This window comes from Neopelma chrysocephalum, unplaced genomic scaffold (assembly GCF_003984885.1).
Source record: "Neopelma chrysocephalum unplaced genomic scaffold, ASM398488v2 Primary Assembly neopelma1_357, whole genome shotgun sequence".
Taxonomy (NCBI): domain Eukaryota; kingdom Metazoa; phylum Chordata; class Aves; order Passeriformes; family Pipridae; genus Neopelma; species Neopelma chrysocephalum.
Window position 1 is genome coordinate 41,749 of NW_020898021.1, and position 22,825 is coordinate 64,573.

The following is a 22,825-nucleotide window of genomic DNA, read 5'->3' on the forward strand; positions in this document are numbered from 1 at the left end:
AGAGGGGTTTGCTGGCCTTGCGTGGAGGACTGGAGGAGTCACAGCAGGACCTGGAGGTGTTGGAGTAGGGGAGCAGCACCTGAACAGCTGGATGGGGCAGCTGTTCCTCATGGGAACAGTGTGGGAAAGCATTCCTGCTTAGGCTTGGAGGGTGGTCTGCAAGAGCGATGCTGAGGGGGGACAGGGAACCTGCACCATCTCCTGTGAGTTTGCAGAGTGCTTAAATAAACCAGGGCTCTGCCCTAAATGGGACTCTGTGTTCCCTCTAGTGACAGGACAAGGGGGAATGGCCTTAAACTGAGCAAGTAGGTTTAGATGAGATATCAGGAGGTATCTTCTCTGTGAGGGTGGTGAGGCCTGGCACAGGTTGCCCAGAGAAGCTGTGGCTGCCCCTGGATCCCTGGAAGTGTCCAAGGCCAGGTTGGATGGGGCTTGGAGCAACCTGGGCTGGTGAGACACATCCCTGCCCATGGCAGGGGGTGGAACAAGATGGGCTTTAAGATCCTTTCCAACCCAAAGCAGTCTGTGATTCTGTGGTTCCCTTGTTTCCCCCTTCTCCTTCTTGTCTTCTGGTAGTGCTGCTGGGGATCTGTGTTCAGCACATGAGGAAGGGGGTGTGCAGACCTGAAGGCTGGGCAGGGTCTGTGTTCCATGGAAGGGTCTGTGTGGAGCTAAAAGCTGGGCAGGACGGAGCAGCTTTTGGACAGGAGAGCTGTGCTGGTGGTCTTTGAAGGTGGAACAGGCACATGAAGTTTGGAAATTGTGATGCCTGAAGGCAGGAATCCAGCTGGGGTCGTTGCAGCACAGCAAGACAGACTGAGGACAGACACAGGGCTGATCCTGTCACTGGCCTCAGGTGGCTCCAAGCTGGAGCTGGTGACCTTCCTTCCCCTGCCTGAGCCTGTGCCCTGCAGTCATCTCAAGCTGTGGCTGAGGGTCACAGTCACAGTGGTGATTTCTTACACAGAAACATGTGGAGATGCTCCTGCTGCTGCTCTGGGACTATCTGAGTGGTCAGCCCAGAGACCCACCTCCCGAGCTGTCCCACCTGGCAGGGACCCCTCAACATCCAGCAGCCTTTGCACCAGTTTGATATTCCTGGGGAAACTGGGGTGACTCCATTGGGCAGGTTTGTGGTGATCCCACCTTCCTCCTCCTGAGTCATGGAGGAACGGGGGAAGGAACAGTGTGAGGAGCTGAGGACAGTGAGCTGCAGGGGGGGATCTGCCAGAGCAGTTGGGACATTTGCAGAGCAAACCTGAGGAGAGCAGCAGCATCAGGGCTGTGAGCACGGCTGATCCTGGCTCTGGAGGGCATTTGGTACTGGGTGTCAGCAGATCTGCTCAGCTTGTTCGTTCCATCTGCTGCTGTTGTGCCCACTCTGTGCAGGGCAGCACAGCAAGGGGCTGCAGCTGGAAGGGCTGGGAAGGGCTGGGAAGGTGCTGCAGGGTAGGAGTGGCTGTTTGTTAGGAGCTGCTCATCCTTTTCAATCTCAAGATGGAATGAATTGTGCTCTGGGGTTATTTCTCCCTCTCTTGACCCTGTAGCCCAGACAACACAACTTCAGCAGCGCGATGTGGGAGCTGGGCTGGGCTCTCGTTGTGTCCCAGCCATGGTGGGAGACCTGGGGTTGCTGGCTGAGGGCTCAGGAGTGACCGCCTGCAAGGTGCTGGGCTCCATCCCTGTCTGGCCTCAGCCACTGGCTGTTGTAGACGACGGGAAAAGTATCACACGACCACAGTATTGATCATGACTAATCCAACTTTATTGCTGTAAGCTTCGTGCTTATAAAGGTTAATAATTAGCCTCATACATATTCCAAGGTAGCTAATCTAAACAGGACAATGATAGACAGTCCTAGTGAGTTACAACTATTTGGAGCTGTTATGGAAATGACTCTTGTTTCAGACTCAATATGAAAAAGGAAAAGATCTTTTTACAATGGCAGCAAACAATTGGGAATGTATCCACCACGAACATAACAGCACAAACCCCTCCATATGACAATGTAACCTGGTGCCAAGGTTATGTCAGAAATGTGTCAGTTAATGTGACAAAGCCAAAATATTTACCACCTGGTTACTTCTTGATTTGTGGAAATAGAGCATGGTCTGGCATTCCTAAGTATCCCATTGGTGGACCATGTTACTTGGGAAAATTGACAACGTTTACACCTACTATGAGACAAATAACACAGTTGAAAAAGAAAAATATTCGGAACAAACGAGAAACTGAATTTGATAGGTACTGTAAATCAGTAGAAAACCAACCCATTAAAACGGGCCGTACATGGGGTCAGGGAGGTGGCAGGGAGTAGGATTGTCCCTGTGAGGAGCCGTGAGGCTGAGGAGACCCAGGAGTGTGGCTGCCTGCTCACACAAACCTGGTGTTGGTCTGGGCAGAGGCTGGTGCTGGGTGAGCAAGGAGTGTGGGCAGCTGTGATGGGAAGGTGAGGCTGTCCCTGGCAGAGGAAGCGGGAGCACCAAGTGGGAATCTGGACGGATTCCTGCTTCCATACAGGTCAGCAGGAGGAGGCACTGGATGTCAGCACTTCAAAAGGATGCAGAGACTGAGAAAGTTAAAAAAGGAAAAGCTACAAAAATTAATCAAAAGCTGGAAAACATACCTGAAATGAGTTACTACAAGAGTCATCCATTCAGCAAATCAAGAAGCTCGAGAGGAGACTTGATTATAGGAGTAACTATGTACCCATCTACATGGGGAGAGATCCCAGCTGGGAGACTGCAGGCGGGGACAGAGCTTGTGCTAGAAGCCCCAGCCAGATGAATTCAAATTTTAAAGAGTTCTTACTGACTTTATTAATAATTTTATTCATTAGCTGTTGGGAAAAATGCATGAGGAGGTACCGTATCCTACATCTCTTGTGCTGTCTCCAAACCAGACCGAGTCCCTCACGGGAGGAGTCTTGCCCTTTGCTCCAATGGCTGGTGCCATGGTGTCCGTGCCCCTGCTGAGCTCTTTCGGAGCTCTGGAGAGAGCTCTGGGAGCTGGGAGGGGAGCAGAGGGACCCACTGTCTTGTAGGAGATTTGGGCAAAGCCCAGGTACTCGGTGCTCTCACCTTCCTGCTGTACTGCAGGACCAGAGAGCTGCTCCTGAGCACGGCTGTGTGATGGAGGGAATGGAGCAGGAGGTGAGGGCAGCAGAGGCTGCAGCCATCACTGGCATCCGGGAGCTGTTCAAGGATTTCCAGGGTCCCATTCCAGATGAAACTGACTGATGGGAAGAAATGTTTCTGGGGTGGGTAAGCAGCTCTTCCTAGTGAGCACTGTTTCGGGATCTGGTGGATCCTGGTACAGCTGGTTTGGGTCTGGTGGAGTGCTGGCAGTCACAGGCGGTGTGAGGACTTTGCCTCAGGTGGTGATTCAGTTTCCATCAGACTGTGTCTTTATATGTCCTCTCCCACACCAGTTGTTCATCCCAGATCCTGGCAGACCTGTCCTGGGCAGGCTTGGGAGGATGTCCACTTCCCACAGCGGAGCAGGAGGAGTTCCCTGAGCGCTGGTCCTTGCATCCAGTGCCGAGGTCACTCCCTCGCTCATGCACCGTGGAACGTGTGCTGCACCTCTGCTCACAGACAGCCCTTCCCTGCCACTGTCTTGGCTCACAAGAAGCAGCCACAGACCTTTTTGAGGAGCAGGTCAACGTGCAGGTCTGGCACAACAGCTTGAGGGAGTGACCACCCTGCCCCTCAGTGCTTGTGGATGGTCCTTTCCACACACACCCCTGGTACTGAGTGTCAGGGATGCTCTGAGATGGAGACACTGGAGTCTCCACCTTCACCAGCTGCTCAGAGTGGCCCTGGCTGTTGTGGTGCCACCACAGATGAGGCAGAAGCAGCAGAGACCCTCCTCCTCAGAGCAGGTCCCGGGTATCCAGTCTGGAGCCTGGAGCTGTGTGTGGTTGTGCTGTGCCGGGTCTGGACCGAGCACATTCCAGTGTGTACCTGGTGTTGGTGAGGCTGTTGGTGTGACAGAGGCTGTGTCCAGGCAGTCAGGCTGCCAAAGGTCACCACGAGAAGGACACATGTCAGGAGGATGAGAGTCACTTCCTCTTTGCTGGTTTCTCATGTGTCCTGGCAGAATTCCCCCTGGAGCCGCTGCTCACTGTGTGGGAACTGCACTCCTCCGTCCTTCCCAAGTCCCCAGATGTCACAGTGACTGTTGTGGTGAGAGGATGGGACAGTGCTGGTGACTTCAGTATCACCAGGAGATGGCCTTGGCACGAGCAGGGGTAGTGCCCCAGGCCAGGCTGTGTCCTGCAGTGTCCGGTGCCACTTCAGGACTCCCTGTGGGTGAGCCTGCTCTGAGGGGTGGTCAGTGTGGTCCCCTCATGGCAGAGCCCTCGCCGAGGTGGAGACTGGCACAGAATGTGCCTTCTGACCTCTTGGGTCTGGAGAGGTCCAGTTAAAGAGCTTCTCAGGACTGCCTTCACAGTTCCCGAGTGCAGAAATCTCCTGGGGTTCAGCAGATGCCAGGACAGTTGCCAGAAGCCATTGCTGTGGGGGAGCCTCAGCTCTTAGGATTTATTTTAAGGATGTTTCTGTACCAAGCAAAAGTCAGGGAGCAGAGAGCTCTTTGTCCATGTTCACCTCAGCCTCCTGTTAATTTTCTGAACACCTGGAGCCCATGAGGGTCCCAAGGGCCCAGTCTGATGGAGGTGGTATTGCCTGGGCTGTTCAGTTCAGTACCTGGCTCCTGGAGCTGCCATGAGGGGTGACTGAGGAGTGACTGGCTGCCCAGGGATTCTCCTGCAGCAGCCCAGGGCTTGGTGTGTCTCTGCATGTCCATGTGAAGTCACTGCTCTGCGTGACACCCAAGAGGGCAAGTGGCCTCTGGGGACTCGGCCTGGGCAGCACAGGCAGCCTTCCATGCCCCTGTCCCTGTGGATGGCAGGGATCCTGTGTGGCAGCAGGATTGCAGGTTGGGTGTTCTACAGAATCCTCCCTGTGAGTACAGGGGGGCACAGTTTGAGCCACAGGTGTTGGCCTCAGTCAGGGGAAGGGCCTGGGTCTCCCTGGAGCCCTCCAGAAATAGGTGGGTAGAGAAAGCTGCTTTCTGGCCTCTGACCCTGTCCTTTTCTCCCTTTTGCAGTGGCTCAGAAGGTGGTGGCTCTCCGGAAGAAGCATCAGCTGTCCATCGGCCCCTGCAAGTCCCTGCCCAACTCACCCAGCCATTCGTCTGTCTCCGCAGCCTCCATCCCTTCTGTCCACATCAACCAGGTGGGGAACAGGAACAGGGACAGCCAGGGACCCCTCGTGCTCTGCACACCCCTCAGCTCACTCAGCACCCCACACGTTCAGCCTCAGGCTCGTGCTGCTGCCCTGGGATGGCTCTTGGGAAGAGCAAAGTGGTGTCACCCTGGTTTTTCTGTTCATAGCCTTGAGAGATTGTGGCTGCCCCATCCCTGGAAGTGTTTGAGATCAGGTTGGACAGGGCTTGGAGCAACGTGGTCTGGTGTAGGTGACCCTGCCCATCACAGGAATGGAACTGCACGGGCTTTAAGGTCCCTTCCAATTCAAACTATTCCATGATTCTATGATTCTGTGAAGGTTTGACACTTGCCCCGAGGTCAGGTTTCGTGTCTGTATCTTTGGGTCTGGCTCATGGTCCCCAGACCGTGTTGTGCTTCTGCAGACACACAGCAAAGCTGTGAGGAGTCTCAGGGAGCTTCCTGGACAGCAAAAAGGATCTGTGAGAGGGTCTTGCTCTGGCTGCCCCAGCCAGGCAGGCACAGCTGCCCATGGTCCTGTTGCCCCCAGACTCAGAAAGCAGATGGTCTTGATGCAGGTGCAGGTGGCTTGTGAGGGGTTGTACCTGTGGAGAGGCTGTCAAGTTGAGGGACAGCACGTGTAGCTGGTGAGTTTTTCACGAGGGGATTGGCTTTGAAGCTCCAGGTGTATTGGAAACTTCCAGCCCTGGGAGGACTCGTGGTCCTCCAGTGTGGGACCCTGTCCCTGCACAGACCTGAGCTGTGTCTGCAGCCACTGCCTGGACCCTTACATGGGGAGTTTTCAAATACCCCCATGAAGTTTATACCTGGCTGTAGAGGCTTCTAAAGCTGGACTGCAAGTAGGCAGATGCAGGTTTTTGCAGATTTTGTCACCTGTCTGTCCAAAGGGCTTCTTTCTCCTGGGACAGCTGTGCTGTGGAGGTGTCCTTGCACAGTGGATGATCCTCTTGGGAACCAGCCAAAGGCCCTGGTTTCATTTCTGCCTTTGGGAGTCTGGGATTTTTTGCTTTTATTCTGCAGCAGTGCCCAGTGCCTGGAGGGCACTGCTCCATCCATGGGGAGGGGAAGGGAGCTGCAAGAGCAGGTCAGCCCTGCTCAGTGTTTTCCACCAGCTCTCACGAGTCACCAGCAGTGCATGGTGGGTCCTGATCCTGAGTTCCATGCTCAGCATCTCCCTGGTCCTCTGGTGTGGCAGGAGCCAGGGCCGGCCCCGGAGTCCTGTGCTCCCTCAGGGACACAGGTCTGTCCCTCAGGCCTTCCTGGCAGCCTGTGGGGTGTGCCCCTGTTGGAGCAGGCTCCTTGGATCCCCCGGAGCCCTGCAGCCCCAGGGAAAGCTCCTGCTGCTGCCTTGGGCTCTTCTCTCCCTGTCCTGCCCACACCTGTCACTGGGCGAGCAGGTTGGATGGGTTTGGGAGTCCCATCCCTCACTTGGCCCTGACTCCCACCCTGCTCCCTCCTGGCAGCTCCTGGCCCTCGCCTGCAGGGAGGGGGTGGGAGTTTCTCGGACCAGTAGCTGCTTGCAGCACCTGCTGAGTTGTTCCACCTGATTTCCTCACTGCTGCTGCCCTGTTCTCCGTCCTTCTTCGGGGCCTCTGGGATGCCTTTGGGAGTTCCCCAGGCTGTGGGTGAGTCACCACTGTGTTCACTGTGGGGTGGGAGTTTGTCTTTCTGCCAGGGAGCTGGTTCCCAGCAGCTGGCAGGAGGTGAGGCAGGTACCCCACATGGGTACCTGGCAGGGCAGTGGGTGCTCCCCTGGGCCTCAGGAGCCGCTGCTGTGCCCACTGTGCTCCCATGGCCTTGCTCTGCCTCCCTGCACGGGCGCTTTGGGGGCACTGGGAAGGCCTTCACCCAGACTTCAGTGAGAGAGCACATGAAAGAGGAGGAAAATTAAAGTTTGCAAGTGAAATGAAGCCCCGGGGACAGCTGACCTGAGCTGTTAACAGCGCTCCCTGGCCTGCCATGGCACGTTCCGGCAGAGCTCAGGAGCTGCAGCAGAGGGTGTTGGCATTTCCTCAGGGAAACCCATATCCCATTGTGTGCTTGGCTCATGGTGCCCCCATTCCAGGGTTTGTACACTCCTCTGTCTTCTTCCCTCTTCCTGCAGATGCCAAGTCAGTGTTTGCTGTTTGTTTGCACTCTTCTACTCGGAGCCCTTCCCAAATCTGTGTGTTCTGCCTCAGGCCTTGTTACGCCAGGAATTACAGCCCCTTGACTCCAGCTGTGCTCTGCCCTGCCCAGGCACCCCGTGGCAATGCTGATGCTCTTCCACCCGTTATGCATTAACGGGAGGGATCTGTCCCAGACGTGTTTTACCAGGTTTCCAGCTCCCACTGTTCTCAGATTCTGATGGTGACCGCAGGTAGTTGTTCAGGTCCGTCAGCAAAGTCCCTGCCAGGAGCAGACACTGGGTACGTGCCCAGACCTGTCGTCTACTCAGGGTTCTCCCACATCCCTGCGATTTGTCCTGCATCCCTGGATCCCACTGAAGTTCTGGAGTTCCCTGCTCCAGCAGAGCAGTGTGCTGGCTCAGGATTGCCTGTCTGAGCTGCTCTCTGTGTTTGGGGGAATTTCTCCTCTGCCTCCAAACTCGCGGGATCAGCCCTCCCGCGTGCCTTCAGAGTGTGGTGCAAGCCATCCTCCAGCCCCAAAGCCCTTCCTAGGTTTGGCTGGCTGTGGGACACAGGAGGCTCAAAGGCCAGTGTCCTTTATTGCCCAGGGACAGTAACCTTGGCTCCAGCACCAGGCAGACTGGGGCTAAGGAAAGTTATTCCAGCCAGGCAGAAATGACACACAAGGTTACAGGGACTGTGTAAAATATAAACCAGGATTTAGCAAGATTTGTTCCTTGGAGCTTTAGTGTCCATCACCTACATCCACAGGGTTTGTCCCAGCTGCTCTGGCAGGAGCTCAAACACTATATCCTCTGCTGAACCGGGTCCTCCCCACAGTGACGGCGTCATGAATGTGCTGCCAAGGTCCCTGAGAGGCACCGAGCACAGCCAGGAGCCAGCCTTGGAGGGGTCCAGGGCTCTGGGCAGCTGTGCCTGGCTCACTGGTCCACATGGCACGTTCTCTGTGCTGCAGCATCTGCCTTCTCTTCCCTCACACTTGGAGTATTTCTCTTTCTTTGGCCTGGTTCACACAGGTCAAACACTGGCTGCACACATGTTGTTATGCCTGATCCAAAACTTGAGCTGTCTCAGTAAATCCTCTCCCTCTCGTTGGTCCTGGGTGTCTGCAACTCTTCCTTCATCGCAGCACCCGCAGAACTCCTGTGAGTGTTGGGCCCATGGTTCACAGGAGCTGTGTCTGTTCAAGGCTCTGACAAGAAGTCACTGGCAGGAGAGGCCTTCCCTTAAGAGAGGAAAGTTCTCTTGTGTGTCCTCTCCCATTTCTCTTGTCAAAGATGAGAGGATCCACGGCTTGGGTGAAGGTTGTGCCTCTCTCTGGGGCTGGGCTGTGCCTGTGGTGCTGCCTGGACCATCGATGCTGCCACTCTGTGAGTGTGGGAGCTGGGAGGAGGTGGGCTGCCCCTGCTGGGGTGCCAGAGCTCTCCTGCCCTTCTAGGGGCAGCTCTTCCATGTGTTTCTGCAATCCTGTTCCGGAGCTGCCAGGGAGCTCGGGCTGCTGTGTGCTGTGTTGTAGTGAGACATCCTGTCCTGCAGATCTGAAATGCTGCTGTGCAGGTATTGCTCCTGGCACCTCCCTAAGCTCCTGTCCAGGTGGCTCCTCACAGAGCTGGCATGGGCAGGGTGGGAGTGAGCAGCCTTGTCTGGAGGAGATGTGTTGCTGACGTGGGTGCACGGCTACGTGGTTGGGTCTTCCCCTTGCCGTGAAGTCCAGCAAGGTGTTAGTGAAGACCCACGTGTTGTCCCATGTGTCCCCAGGCACAGGCCACTGCAGCCAGGGCCACAGTGGTCTGCAGGCATGGGAGGTGTGTGCCAGTCTCAGGGTCTGCTTGGATAAACCTCCAAACCAGTAGCAGGGATGGGTTTCACACAGACCATGAGCTTGGGGTGTGGCACCCCGTGCTTCAGGACACTGGAAAGGCGAAGTCTGGAGTCCTGGGGGCACACCTGGAGTCCTAGGGACACGCATCCCCACTGGCATCATGGTTGTCCTTGTGTGACAGGGAAGGGGAGGCTCTGGGCTGCCTCACAGCCCCGTGTCCGATGGTCTCAGTGGAGGGGAGGGCTCTCACTGTCCAAGGGGAGCGATCCCAGTCCCCTGGAATGTTCTCCCCAAGTGTTCTGGGAGCACATGGAGGTGCCCCAGCCATGCCCCTCTGCTGGGTGGGGCTGCCATGGGTCCCTGCTGCTCCTGGCTTGCTCCACACCCGTGTCTGGAAGGGCTTCAGCCTGGTCTCTCTGGCCATTTGCTGCCCTTCACTGTCAGTCTCAGAACTTGAACATTTTCCTGGTGGAAAAACTAGAGCAGAAGGAGGGGGAAGGCTTTCCTGAGCCCCACAGTCAGGCAGCAGCAGTGCTTGGCCTGGGATGTCTCTGTGTTGTCCAGAGAGGTTGTGGACTCCCCATCCCTGGAAGCGTTCAAGGCCAGATAGGATGGCACTTGGAGCAGTCTGGTCTAGTGGAAGATGTCCGTGCCCATGACAGGAGGTTGGAACTAAATGGTCTTTAAGGCCCCTTCCAGCCCAGTCTGTTCTGGGATTTTGTGATTCTGTGGATGTCACCCCGTCCCAGTCCTGTGCCCTGCCTGCAGCGGTGCGTGGGTGGACGGTGTTCCCGCAGCCGTGCCCCCAGGCAGCCTGTCTCTGTCTGACCATCCCCTCTCCTCCTGCCCCAGGCCACCAACGGTGGAGGAGCCTTCAGTGACTACTCCTCCTCTGTGCCCTCCACCCCGAGCATCAGCCAGCGGGAGCTGCGGATCGAGACCATTGCTGCCTCCAACACCCCCACCCCCATCCGCAAGCAGTCCAAGCGGCGCTCCAACATCTTCACGGTAAGCGGCACGGGGGCCCGGGACCTCTGGGGGGGGTTTCAGGGGAGGAGAGGGGAAGGGAGCGAGTCCCGGCAGCCCGACCCTCTGGGCTGTCCTGCCCAGGGACCTGTGCAGCGCTGGCAGGAGGGCTTGAGGGCTGGGGACAAAGGAACGTGCGTGTGTGTGGGAGGGACCTTCGGCGTGTGCAGGGACCGTGGTGCTGAGAGCTGCTTCTGTCAGGGTGTGCATGCAAGGGGGAGCACCTGGGAGCAGGACATTCCTCGCACACGTAGGAGTGTGCACCCGTGCACTCGTGTGTGTGTGTGCAGTGTGTGTGTGAGCAGAGCTCCTGCCTGTTTATGGGGCAGTGCCCCTGTGCGTGCACAGCACCGGTGACTCTGCTCTCCCTCTCCGTGGGGCTGTGTCCCCCGGGCGTGGCACGGAGCCCTTTGCTGCTGGGAGCCCTGTTTGGTGCCAGTGGTGCTGTGTCCAGTGGTGCTATGCAGAGCCCAGCACCTGGCACGGGGTCCCACTCGCTCCCGTTCCCGAGCCCTGCGTCTGCGTGGCTCGAGCAGCACACTGGGAGCTGCCGTGGGCACGGAGGGAGGGGAGGCAGAGGGGAGGCAGCGAAGTCCCAGGTGGAGCAGGGTACGTTTGCAGCTCTTCCCTGTGCTGGTTGCCTTGCAGCCTGCCTCTCCACACGCTCTCACACCATGCACACACCGTCCATGCAGCGTGCACAGTCCTGCCCTCACACTCACCCTCGCTGTTAGTGCAGCCATGAGTGTCCCCTCGCTGTGAGCACACACGTGTCCCAGTCCTGTGTCTAGTGTAGGTGTAACCTCTGTTCCCCATGTATGTGTGCGGGCTCTGGCCTCGCTCCTCTCCCCATCTCAATGTGCTTTCCAGCCACCATTCCTCAGCACTCTGTATCTGCTGTCTGTGGCACCGGCCACCACAAAGTCCTTGTACCTGTTGCACCGTGTCACCCTTGTGACCAGACCACACAAACGCAGTGTCCCACGCCCCATCCCTCTCACTGCACCATTGGCATCCCAGATTCCCCACTCTTTGTGCTGGGAGCGTGCCCATCTCCCTCGGCTTCTGACATCCTGGAAGCTTCTGCGCTGATGTCCTGAATGCTCTGTGCACTCCCCCTGATTGCACCCCCACGCACCCCCAGCTCTCTCTGCACGCCCCTGCCCCACGCTCACCTTGTCCCTGTGCTGTGGGCGGGTGGGCTGTGCCCCCACCCCTCCTGACAGCACACGCTGTCCCTCGCAGCGGGTCCCACTCCCAGCGCATGGTTGTTCCCTCACTGCCCTCCCGTGCTCACCCCTGCCGTGGGTCCCTGTCCATGGCCGTGCCTCTCGCTGTCCCCGGTGCTGAGGGATGCTCCCCCTCCCCGCCGTTCTCTCGTGCTTGCTGCTGTACCCCGTGCTCGGGTGCTCGTGCTGTGCCACCCGTCCCACTGTACCCCGTGCTGGCTGCGCGCCCACGGGCCGGACTCGCCGTCAGCTCGTGCTCACGCTCCCCGGAGCCCCCTGCTCGCTCTCGTGGGGTGGGCACACGCTGGGGGAGGAGGAGGGCGGCTTGCTGCGGGGCTTACGCTTGTTGGCTGTGGCCACCATCATCCGTGCGGGCTCTCACGTGCTCTCCCATCCCGGGCTCACGCTTGCTCACTGGGCTGGGCTGGCGCGCTCGCTCGCCGTGGGGCTGGGGCTCTGGGGCTCACCTCACCTGCTTGCTCGTGTGCTGGTGCACATCCATGGCTCACGTTGACGTCTTCACCCATCTGGTCGTGGCAGCAGCAGCAGCTCCCGACACCTCCTCCTGCAGTGGGACAGGGCCAGGGAGGGCAGGGCAGGAAGGGAAAGGGCAGGCCGTTTTCTGCCGCTACCTTTTCCCAGGCAGACAGCTCAGGTGTAGCCAGCAGCCCCCGTCCCTGCAGGGTCCCCAGGTGAGCACAGGCCTCTCCGAGGTGTGGTGCTCGGCTCAGCTCCAGGAGCCACTGCAGCCCCAGTCCCGAGCCGTGCCTGGCTCCTTCACTTCTCCTCTCCTCTCCTCTCCTCTCCTCTCCTCCTTGTCCTCTCCTCCTCCTCCTCTCTCCTGCTCTCGCTCCCCTCCCGCTCCCTTCCCACTCCCCACTGGATCACACCCCTCCAGCAGGGTCTGCGTGCCCCAGAGCTCCAGGTGGAGACAGACAGACGCTGTGCCCACCCCGAGGTGCCCACCTGCACTCAGCCCCTGCCCTGCCCCGACTGCTGCTGCCGCCGGCGCCCGCTCCGTGGCCTGTCCGTGCTGTCCGCTGGCGCCCATCACTGACAGACTCGTGTCCGTGTTCTGAGTATAACTTGCCAAACTCTTTATTCTTTCGATATTTGCAGATATGTGCCACTGTTTCCAACTTTTCATCAACAAAAAGGCCTTTCCAACTCCTTCCAAATTAGAAGATCCAGGTGGTTACACACGGCACCTCTGTACAAATTCTCTCACTTTTCATTGCCTCTCCAGGGCCGGATAAGGGATGGGCACTGGGATTGATCTAAGATTAGAGGCTCGCCCGCCCTCCAGCCAGCATGGGTCCCCCCCTCGGAGACACGCAGGAGCCTTTTAAATCCCCCCAATGTAAAGTCTAGGAAGCGCTGAGACGGCCTGCGCCTGCACTTTAAGCTGGGACATTTCTGGGCCTGCTGGATGCTGTCTAGGCACTGCCCGTGCTCGGGGATGCCAGACGGACGACCCTCCTGGGATGGGAAGACCTGCAGAGCCTCTGGGACCGGGCGACAGCCGCGCGTGGAGCTGGATGGGCCAAAAGACGCTTTGCTGCTGCCTGCGGGAGCCGCTGCAGCGCCTGCCGCTAGCGCTCCGCTCCTTCCTCCCTCCTGCACCTCTGCAGCCTGCATGGACTCCTGCTCCTCCTCCTCTTCCTCCTCGCAGCCGAGCAGCCATCTGTGTCTCTTTAGTTTTCTTCTCTTTCGATCTCTTTGTTTGGTTCTGGGCCCAAAAGCCGGTGAATCGGTGTCCCAGGCGCGCGGGGCTTGTGTCCCTTTCTGATCCAAAGCACATGGGGCGCTCCCGGACTGAGGGGGTGTGTAGGACACTCCAGAGAGACGCTGCCGCTGCCTCCTGCCATTGTTGTGATTCTGAATGTATTGGTTGTGCTCCATGCCGTGTATGACTTGGTATTTCCCTCTGTCCTAAGCACTTTGAATGAGTTCTGCTCAACAGACTGTAAATTTCATATTGTATTTATCGGAGTTTGCTCTCCCCGCGGCCCTCGGGCGCCGGCGGGTCCCACTCTCGCCGCTCTAGACGTGTGGTAGATATTTATTGTCCATGCTCTTTTGTAAGGGGCTGGTATCTCCGCCCGGTGACCTGTGCTACTTTGTATGGTGCAAGTGTGTTACCAGAATAAATCTGTTGGATTAGTAGAGGTGTGAGTTCCTTCACTGCCTGAGCCTCTCCTGCTTCCATCCATGCTCCACCCGCATCCCATGCCATTTGTGTCTGTCGCCATGTCCTGTGTGCCCCGCGGGAGGGGGGGCCGAGGCAGCCCCGCTCTGCCAGGAGGAGGACAGCTCTGCTTGCAGTGGGGGGAGAGGAGAGCTGGCGGGGGGGCCGGGCTGGAGTGTCCCCAGTGTCCCTAGAGGGGCCGTGCGCTGGGAGAGCTGGCCGGGGGAGAGCGGAGTGGTCTGGTCTGGAGCCCGCTGGGGACGGGGAGGCCGTGCCTTTGGGTCTCCTGTGCCCGTCTCTAACAGACCCCTGTCTCTTCTCTTCCAGTCTCGGAAGGGCGCGGACCCGGAGCGGGACAAGAAGGTGCCGGAGTGCAAAGCGGACAGTATTGGCAGCGGGAGGGCCATTCCCATGAAGCAGGTTCGATGCTGCCCGTGAGCAGGGTCTGGGGGGTGCAGTCCAGGGTGCCTTTGCTCGGCACGGGAGCGCTGGGGGTCGGTGCCCCTCAGCACGGGGGGGCTGCACACCCGCCGGGCCCGGTGGCCAGGGGGTGCTGGGGCTGCGGGTGTGACCCTGTGCCGTGTGCGGGTGGGGGGCGCAGGGTGGGGGCTGCAGCGAGGGCTGCTGGGGGCTGTGTGGGGCTGAGGCGGGAGCTGCTGGGGGAACTGCATCGGGGGGCTGGCAGGGGCTCTGGAGGGGGGCTGCTGGGGGGCTGCAGAAGGGGCTGTTGAGGGAACTTGGGCGGGGGGCTGGTAGGGGGGCTCTGGGGGCCTGCGGTGGGGCTGCTGAGGGAACGGCGGGGGTGGCTGCGGCTGCGGAGCGGTTCCAGCAGATGGCATCCACACCCCGCCTGCACAGCCCCCGAGCAGCCTCACTGCTCCTCCTCTGCTCCTCTCCTGTTCCTCTCCACTCCTGCTCATGCTCTGGCCTCGCTGCCCTCCGGCAGGACAGGAGAGGGCCTCCCCTTCTCGTGGGCTGCTGCAAAAAGCTGCGAGCACAGTACCCACACAGTGAACTGCTGGGAATCCAAGGGAGGCCCCACTTGTGTGTTTGGATCCTGCCTTCTGGCCTCCAGGGAAGCTCAAGCTGCCTGGCACTGACCCGGAGCATTGCCTGCCCGTGTCAGTCGCTGGCAAGCAGCGATGGGTGATGTCCGAGTTAGCCAAGCGATGTGGGTTGTCTGGATAGTTTCCACTGGGATTTCCTGGCACCATGGACAAGACGGATCCATACACTGCTTGGCAGTGCCTGGCTGTGCCCCTGCCTTGCACCTCATGCCCCCCTTGTGGATTCATTTCCCCGCCGTGGCCCCCACTGGCCTCTCCATGCCCCATGTGCCCCCCATGCTGCCAGGGCTGAGCTGTGCCCCACACGGGGCCAGTTGTGTCTCTGCATCGTGGGAGCGCTGGGCTGTGGGGCAGGAGGGCACAGTCTGCATCCCCACCAGATCCTGTCTGCCTGGTACCATTCCATGCTGAGATTCCCTGGGGAAGGAGGACTTGGTGAGGCCAGGCTGGCTGAGGAGTTGGAGGGGTGGGTCAGAGGAGAGAGACTCTGCTCGCTGCTGGAGCTGCCAGAGCTCCTGCACTTCCAGCCAATGGAGTAACCCTGTGGCAGGCTGGCGTGGGGCTCTTGGTGCCCCTGGCATGCTGGAAAGAGGGTGACACCAGGAGGGCAGCGTTGGGAGGGTTGGCTCTGGGGAGCAGTGACAGGGGAAGCAGTGCCAGGGCAGGGGCTGTGTGGTCTCACACATGGGGGCTCTGCTCCCGGGGTGCCAGGAACTGGTACAGCCCAGCAGGAAGAGGCAGCCAGCTCTCTGTGGCACGGGTGCTGTTGGTGTGCAGTGGGTTTTTGTTGGTTTGCAGTGGGTTGTTGTTGGTTTGCAGTGGCAGTGCCCATATACTCTGGTTTTGGGTCAGCCCAGCCTGGGCATCAGGGGAAAGTGGTGTGCAGCTGTTCCGTGGTGAGGAAGGGGAGGCTGAGAGCAGAGCAGCTGAAGCCCTCAGTGGGACCTGATGTGGCTCCCCAGAACCTACTGCTGCCTGCCAGAGGGCTGGTCCTGGGACCCCTCCTGTGGTCTTGGTTGTCTGGACCTATGGGTTTCTTTTTTGAGGATCTCCCTCCACTTGGCAGGGCAGGATGCTTCCTTTACCTGCTCCTGTGTCTCCGTGCTGCTGACAGGGCCTGGCCTTTGTCTGGTCTGCCAGAGGATGCAGTGCTGTAGTGGGATTGCTGTAGGCATGACAGTGCTGCTCTCGTGTGGAACAGGGGGAGAACTGGGACCGACAGAGGCCCAGGTCTGCAAACACAGCCTGCACATCCTTTCTGGGCTTTGCAAGGAGAAGGAGGTGCCAAACTGCTGCCTGGTTCAGGACTAAGTGGAGGGACCAGTTCATGCAGCAGCAGCTCCCCAGGAGAGCCCAGAGCAAAGTGTTCCCAGGGGAGATCCATGTCCTCGCCTGGCACCTCCCATAGCCAGAGCTTCAGGAGGTGATTTTGCAGAGATCTTGTCAGTGTTTATACAGGAACATGCAGGGGAGGGAGTGGTGTTGAACAGGTGGATACCAGCTTGTGCCAGTGGCTCTCCTTCCTCGGGCTCTGGGTTACACTGTGCTGGAGGTGCTGGCCCTGGGCAGGGCTGAGGACAGGGGATGGTTGCTCTGTTCCCTGGTGTGGACCTTCCTCTTCTGGTGGATCATGGAGGTCTAGTTGCTTGCTGTCTCTTTGCAGGGCAGTAGGAGAGCAGGGTCTTTAGTTGGTTTTCCTCTTGCACAGCCTGATGGTCCTGCCCAGCTGTAAGAGCAGAGAAGCCGGTGGGTTTGGGGCTGTGAGTGGCAAACGTGCAGGACCTTCTGGCTGAGTATGTGTCCAGTGTTCCCTCGGTGTGGGCACCACTGGGCTGGTGGCAGCACAGCTGTGTTGGGTGCTTGGGCCACTGGCATGTCACCTTGGAGCAGTTGAGTTCTTCTCTTGGAAGAACGGGGCTGGTCTGTGGTTACGTTACCAACTGGTGGCTGAAGGCAGTGGGTTGGCTGCCTGGCAGACTCCCCTGTGACTCCTGTGACCCACGACCCCTTCCTGGGCTCTGTGGGGGCAGAACAAGCACTGGAAAGCGCTGGCAGCCCCTGGGGAGCACCAGGCCCAGGGTTTGCATGGAACCAGGATGTGGGAGGCTGGGCTGGGTGCTGCAGAAAGGAGAAGCTTTGGGGAGACTTGGCTGAGAAGGGACATGTGCTGCCATGACAGGGTGCCTAGTTGTCACTTGTCACCACCTTCTCCAGCACAGCACCTCTGGGTGACCTGATCTGTCTCCCTTAATGCACATCTGGAAAAGATATGTTGGGGAAACACATCTGGAAGAGAGAGTGTTGGGGCCCCTCAACACCTGGGACAGCACCTCTGCTCCCTCTGGGCTGCAGGGGCGACTGGTGCCTGTGCCAGGGGTGCTCTGTGCCAGGGACTCAGGATCCCTGTGCCACAGGGACACTGTGCCACAGTGTCCTTTCAGTGATGGTCCTGCAAGGCTGGAAGAGCTCCCTCATAGCTGGACGCTTGTCTCCAAGAAGTGGGTTAATTGGGCTGGGAGACGAAGCTTCCCCAGCTGTTTGTTGCCAGGAATGAACTCCTAATTGCACATCCACCAGATCTTTCTGGGAAGGCTGCGTGGAGCGTGCCGGAGGCCCGGGGGTCCCTCGGCCCCTGGCCTGGCTCCGCTCGGGCCGTGCACTCCAGCAGGGCCCAGGGCGGGCGGCTCCTCCTCCTTGGGAGCTGGGATCATGCTGGGAGCTTAGATTACATTTAAATTGCCATTTGCATTTTCCAATCAATACGCGACTTCACAATTAAGTTTGGTGTTAAAATTCTTAGCAAAAAGTGAGTGGAAGGGAGATTTGTGGAGTAAACGAGTCCTCTGGGGGCCATCGCCGCTCCCTGCTTCATTACGCTGCATATTGCTGCTGCTGCTTTTACTGTGTGGCAGCACAGCCCCGGCACAGAGCCGGGCACGGAATGCCGGGAGAGGGGAACGGGGGAAAGGGAGAGGATCGGGCTGTCCTCTCCTGCCTTTCGGCTCTGGCTGCTCCTGCCCTTGGCACGCGACTTCCGTACGGGAAGAACCTCGTGGAAGAGTTATTTGCTGTGAGCCTTCCCAGGAGGCGCAGAGGGAGGTGGAGGAGCACAGGGGTCTGGCTGGTCTTGGAGCCGTGAGGAGCCTGGCCAGGACTGGGAGCACGAGGGGACGGCCTCGGCCGCGGGCAGAAAGCCATTGTATTGCATTAGGTGTTTATTTGCACCCTGTAGTTGCTCCTGGTTTTGGACTCTTGTGCCTCCTGGCTCACAAAAATGGGCTGCAGTGCTGGATCTTCCTTTCTGGCTCTGAGTCTGGTTGTGCTTCTTAGTGCTTCTTAGTTTGCCAAGTTCCAGGTTTGAGGCTGAACTAACTGCAGCCGAACTCTCCTCTGCAGGCAGCACGATTTTGGGGCAGTCTGGAAGTGTTGAATTGGGTGTTTTGTAACACCAAGGTGCATCAGGTACAAGACACATTGAGGAGAAGTAGCTGGAGCTGTTATACAGCACGTGTGGGCAAGTCAGGCTGTGGGACCAAGCTGGGTTTAAGGGATCGTGATGCCCAGGAGGGATTATTACATACCCAGAAGGGATCTTCATGGTCAGAAAGGAATTGTCATACCCAGAAGCCATAGAATTTCACCCAGTGACTTTGAGCCAGATCTGCAACTTCACCCTGGTCTGAAGCAGATCTGTTTGAAAGATACTGAACAAATGTTGGGCACAGGTTTACCATGTATGACCACATTGCTCTCAGTCATGGATGTGTTTTAAGACCTTGCACTTGACCAGTTTTCACTCCATCCATTGCTGGCTCTGGGTTTTGTACAGCTGGTGTTTAAGGGTGTTGCTGCTCAGTTAAAGTACTGACAGAAAGCTAAAAACGCTGTGTCAGCACAGCCCTCAGATATTGCATCTCACCCAGGGTAGGACCAGGCTCCTCTGCTGTCCCGTCTGCACCAGCTGGCATTGGCTGCTCTGCTCTCCTCTTTTTTTTTTCCCATCAGTCCTTGCTGTGGGTTTTCCACACATTTGCCTGGTGTTAGTGTCCGGTTGTGATTCCGAGGGTCATTGTTTGTCCCCTGGCAGATGTCGGCAGAGCAGGAGCTGCTGGTCAGCTGCCACATTCCAGAGTGTTCTGTCAGCACCTTCTGACTGCCACTGAGTGAGCTCGTGCTCCCATCCCCTCGGAGCTCTTGAGGGAGCTGATCCTGGCAGGGGATCCGATCCTGCCCACACACAGCTTCGCCCTCGCTGCTCTGTTTCGCTGTCTCATCCCTGCACGAGCAGGGGGTGTTTCCTTTTCCCACTGTTTGCTTCCCGAGCCCTGAGCCGGAGCAGTCATGGAGTACTTCTGCCTGTTGTGCACCATTTATCTCTGATTTCACGGTCACGTCTGGCAGCGTTGTCCCCCCGTGTGCGCCAAACCCCTCCACTTTGTGCTGGGCCAGTCCACCGTGGAGGTGCAGCAGCCCAGTCTCCAGGCACTGGGACAGGGCCCCCAAATATGCCGAGGCTGGCAGGGCTGAGACTTTCTGCCCAGGTTTCTGAGGAGGGGCTGGCCTGGGGCCCAGATTTTTGCCATGTTAGGAACAGCCAGTCTGGGTGTCTGTCCAGACAGCGATTTCCAAGGGCCCAGGCCTGACATTTGATAGATCCAGCCTTTTTCCCAGACTCCCTTATTCATTCCTACTTTTGTCCCTCCGTGCTGTCCTTCCATCACTGCTGGCAGAATGCTTGATGTCTTCTCCCTTCTCCTTGCATCCAGCATCTTGCTCCACCTTCCCTCTCCCTCTCCACCTCTGCCCGTACCTGGTACCTGATGGATTGCTGCTGGAGGTGGATTTCCTGGGGAGGCAGAAGTGGATGGGGAAAGGATGAGGAGGGTCCAAGTTCTGAGCTTTGGTTCAGATCAGTGGAATTGATTCCGGTTTGTCCTGGTGGGAAGGGGGAGTTCAGGGTATGTGAGTGCAGTCGTTTCCCAGCCCTGGGAGTGTGCTGTGCCAGAGACCACAGGATGGGTCTCATGGAAAATCCTGATGAGAAGAGGGTGTGAACCAACCCCTCAATTGCCCAGGACTTGCTTTCTCTCCTGGAATGTGTCCCTAGCTCTGTTTGGCAGCTCTCAGAAAGAATTGCAAGCAGGCGAGGGAATGTGCATCCCTTGGGAGACCTGTATTTGGAATTTTGTCCCTCAATCAGCCCCCACCTGTCCCCTTGTTGTCCCTGCCTTGACCACTCTGTGCTTTGGGTGGTGGGAGAAGGTCTGGGAGCCAGCTGTGTTGGTGGTAGGGAGGTTGCTTCCTGCTGTGGGTGGGCACTGCCCTTTGGCACAGGACATTTGCCCAGGGAGCGATTCAGGACACCAGAGGATGTGATGGGTCCCTCAGAGGACCTGGGCATTGGTGCTGGCACATCTCAGAGGGAAGGGGGCTGTCTGTGGGGACTGAGTTGTTGGTGGGGAAAGGGGCACAGCCCAGGGAAATGCTGTGGGAGAGCCAACCTAGAAGATGTTTCCTTGAGTCTGCTCTTTGTGTCTTTTCCAAGACCAGTCTCCAAGGGGCAGTGCTGGAGCGGAGCGGGAGGTGCCTGAACCAAACATGGTGTGAGACTTCTGACTCTTCTGTTTCAGGGCATTCTCCTCAAACGCAGCGGCAAGTCCCTCAACAAGGAGTGGAAGAAGAAGTACGTGACGCTGTGTGACAACGGGGTCCTCACCTACCACCCCAGCCTGCACGTGAGTACTGGGCTGGGCAGGGGAGCAGGGTGGGACAGAGCGGTGTCCTTCATGCTGTGGCTGCTGCTGCAGATGCTCTCACAGCAGGCACGGTGACAGAGAGGGGCTGGGAAGGGTTTGGCAGTGGGTGGGATCCCTGGGCTCTGCCCTCTCCACTGCGCAGGAGTTCAGCTCTGGCTCCCTCCAGGGCGGTGTTTTCAGTAGAGCTGTTTTTTACCAGGGTCTGAAGGAACCCCTTCCCTCTCCTGCAGGCTGTTTGTGCAGCGTCAGGCTGGTGGGAACACACTCTGTGCAGGACTGTGCCGAGGAGCCGCAGCTCTCCTCTTTGCCTGCTCGGTGCATTAAAGCAGGGGCTGCTGCCACCCCACAGCTGGGTGAGGAGCAGGCAGAGAACTCCGTGCAGCCACGGCTGACGGTGCCATTTGGGTGTGGAATAATTTTCCTGGCTGCTAGGTATTGGGTAATGGAGACGAGGTGCCTGTGCAGAGCCTGCCGAGCTGAGCTGCCGCCGGTGCGGGGCTGATCCTCCTCCCCGCGTGGCTCGGGCGCAGCTGCCGCCCCATCCATCTCTGTCGCCTCCCCACTGCGGGGCTAATGGCTTCTTCCCCGTTCCCTCTTGAGCACAGTTTGCTGCTGCGACAGCAACCACGGACAGACACACCTGTGACACAGGCCCCGGCACCTCCGAGAGGACGTGCTGCTGCAGGACAGACAGACGGGAGAGCTCAGGGCGGTTTAGGGGTGCTGGAGCACCCTCTGGGGCTGCAGGGAGAAGGATAAGGTGCTGCAGATCTTGTGAATGCTCAAAGGCCCTCAGTCTGTCCCTGATATCCTCGGACATGTGATGTTGGAGTGCCCTGAGCCTCAGAGTCCTTCTCTGCATTGCTAACCCTGCATCCCTGGCTCCAGGGCTTGCTGTGCTCGTCCAGCTCCTGAGACCATGATCCGGGGACCCTCCTGTGCTTGCACTGGAGACCCAGCCATTGCATCCCCTCTCCCTGATTTGTGGGAGCTTTTTCTGTTAGACCTTGATCCCCATGCCATGGTGTGGCCTGCTGTTCCCTAACTTTGTAACCCTGTTTTTTTGGCTTTGGAGCCCCAGACTGGGAGAGAAGGGCTGCTGCTGCTGTCTCTGTGTGTGCTCACACGCGTGTGTGACTTTATCACATTCCCATCATGGGCTGTTATTACCATCAGCTGTAGAGGCAGAGCAATTTCTGGGCTGTTGTTTAACCACTCTCGGATGCTGTTGCTGCACACCAGGTTTCTCTCCTTTTTACACCACTCCTTCCTCAGGGGGTGATCGAGATTGATGCCAGTCTCTTTCCTTCCTGCACTTCTTCAGTGTTTCATTTCATTACTGCATTGCCCCGAGCAAAAATCTGGTTCACTTCCACCTGGTGCCACTGGTGATCCACAGCCCGTTGCTGGGGGCGGTTCGAGCTGGGCCTCTCCTCCCCAGTTTCCACGGGGAGCTCTGAACCTTGCACTTGAGATAGGTGTTGTATCACCCGGCATGTTTACCCACAGCCAGGGCTGATTACGTGTGGGCAGAGAGCATGGGGCTGCCCAGCCTGGCTGCTGCAGGGCAGGGGTTCTGTGTGCTCCCCCCTGTGCCTCCCTGAGAGCTGGGGAAAGGACTCTGGCACCCACCCTTGTGTCCTGTGCTTTCCTGTGGCTTTGTGTGCAGGAAAGGGGCAGCAGAGCCCCTCTGCCTCCCCTTTCCTGTGGTACCTGCTGTACAACCTGCAATTCTGTCACTTCATTGTGGCAGCAGCTCCCAAGCTGGAGGGTACATGGTGAGGGGAGCTGCGGGCTAGAACAAGCCACAGAGCCTCAGCCAAGGGGACACCTAGCATCCTGAAGATTCCTACCTTGGAATGGGCTCCTGCCTGTGCTGCCACGTGTCTGAGGGATGGCAGAATTCTGGGTGCAGGCTGAGCCCTGCAGGAAGAGAGTCTTTCCCTGTCCATCAGGATGTTCAAGTCCCAGAGCATTTTTGTGCTGCTTCTGTGCTCCCAGTGGCTGTTCCTTGGCATGAGTCAGGGCAGTTCCTGCCTTGACTCCTCTTCCCTCTCTGTTACATTCTCTCCCTTTTGGGTGTTCAGCACTCAACCTGTTTCTGGGCCTGGATCATGGCAGCTCCAGGCCCACTTGGAGGTTTCCTCATCAGGAGTGTGGTGTAAACCACGGGTTTGCAGTCAGAGGCTGGAGGAGCCTGCACTGGTGAGCTGGGCCGGGCCCTGGACTCAGGGGTTCTGACTCCCTGATGGAAGTGAATCTGCCTTGACCACCAGCCCAGACCTGTGCTCGGGTCCTGTGGGGCAGTGGGTGTGTTCCTGCCCTGAGGTGCCACCTCCACCTCTGCTCTGGTGGTT

General features: G+C 58.3%; 1 protein-coding gene across 1 annotated transcript in view; it reads left to right on the plus strand.

Annotated features, from left to right (window-relative positions):
• Positions 1-22,825, plus strand: part of LOC113978694 (arf-GAP with GTPase, ANK repeat and PH domain-containing protein 3-like) — a 73,926-nt gene that overhangs the window by 14,361 nt on the left and 36,740 nt on the right. Inside the window, exons 7-10 of the mRNA XM_027705828.1 lie at positions 5,113-5,240; positions 10,055-10,210; positions 13,973-14,065; positions 20,343-20,447. Coding sequence (XP_027561629.1) covers positions 5,113-5,240; positions 10,055-10,210; positions 13,973-14,065; positions 20,343-20,447 — 482 coding nt within the window. The remainder of the gene's footprint in view (positions 1-5,112; positions 5,241-10,054; positions 10,211-13,972; positions 14,066-20,342; positions 20,448-22,825) is intronic.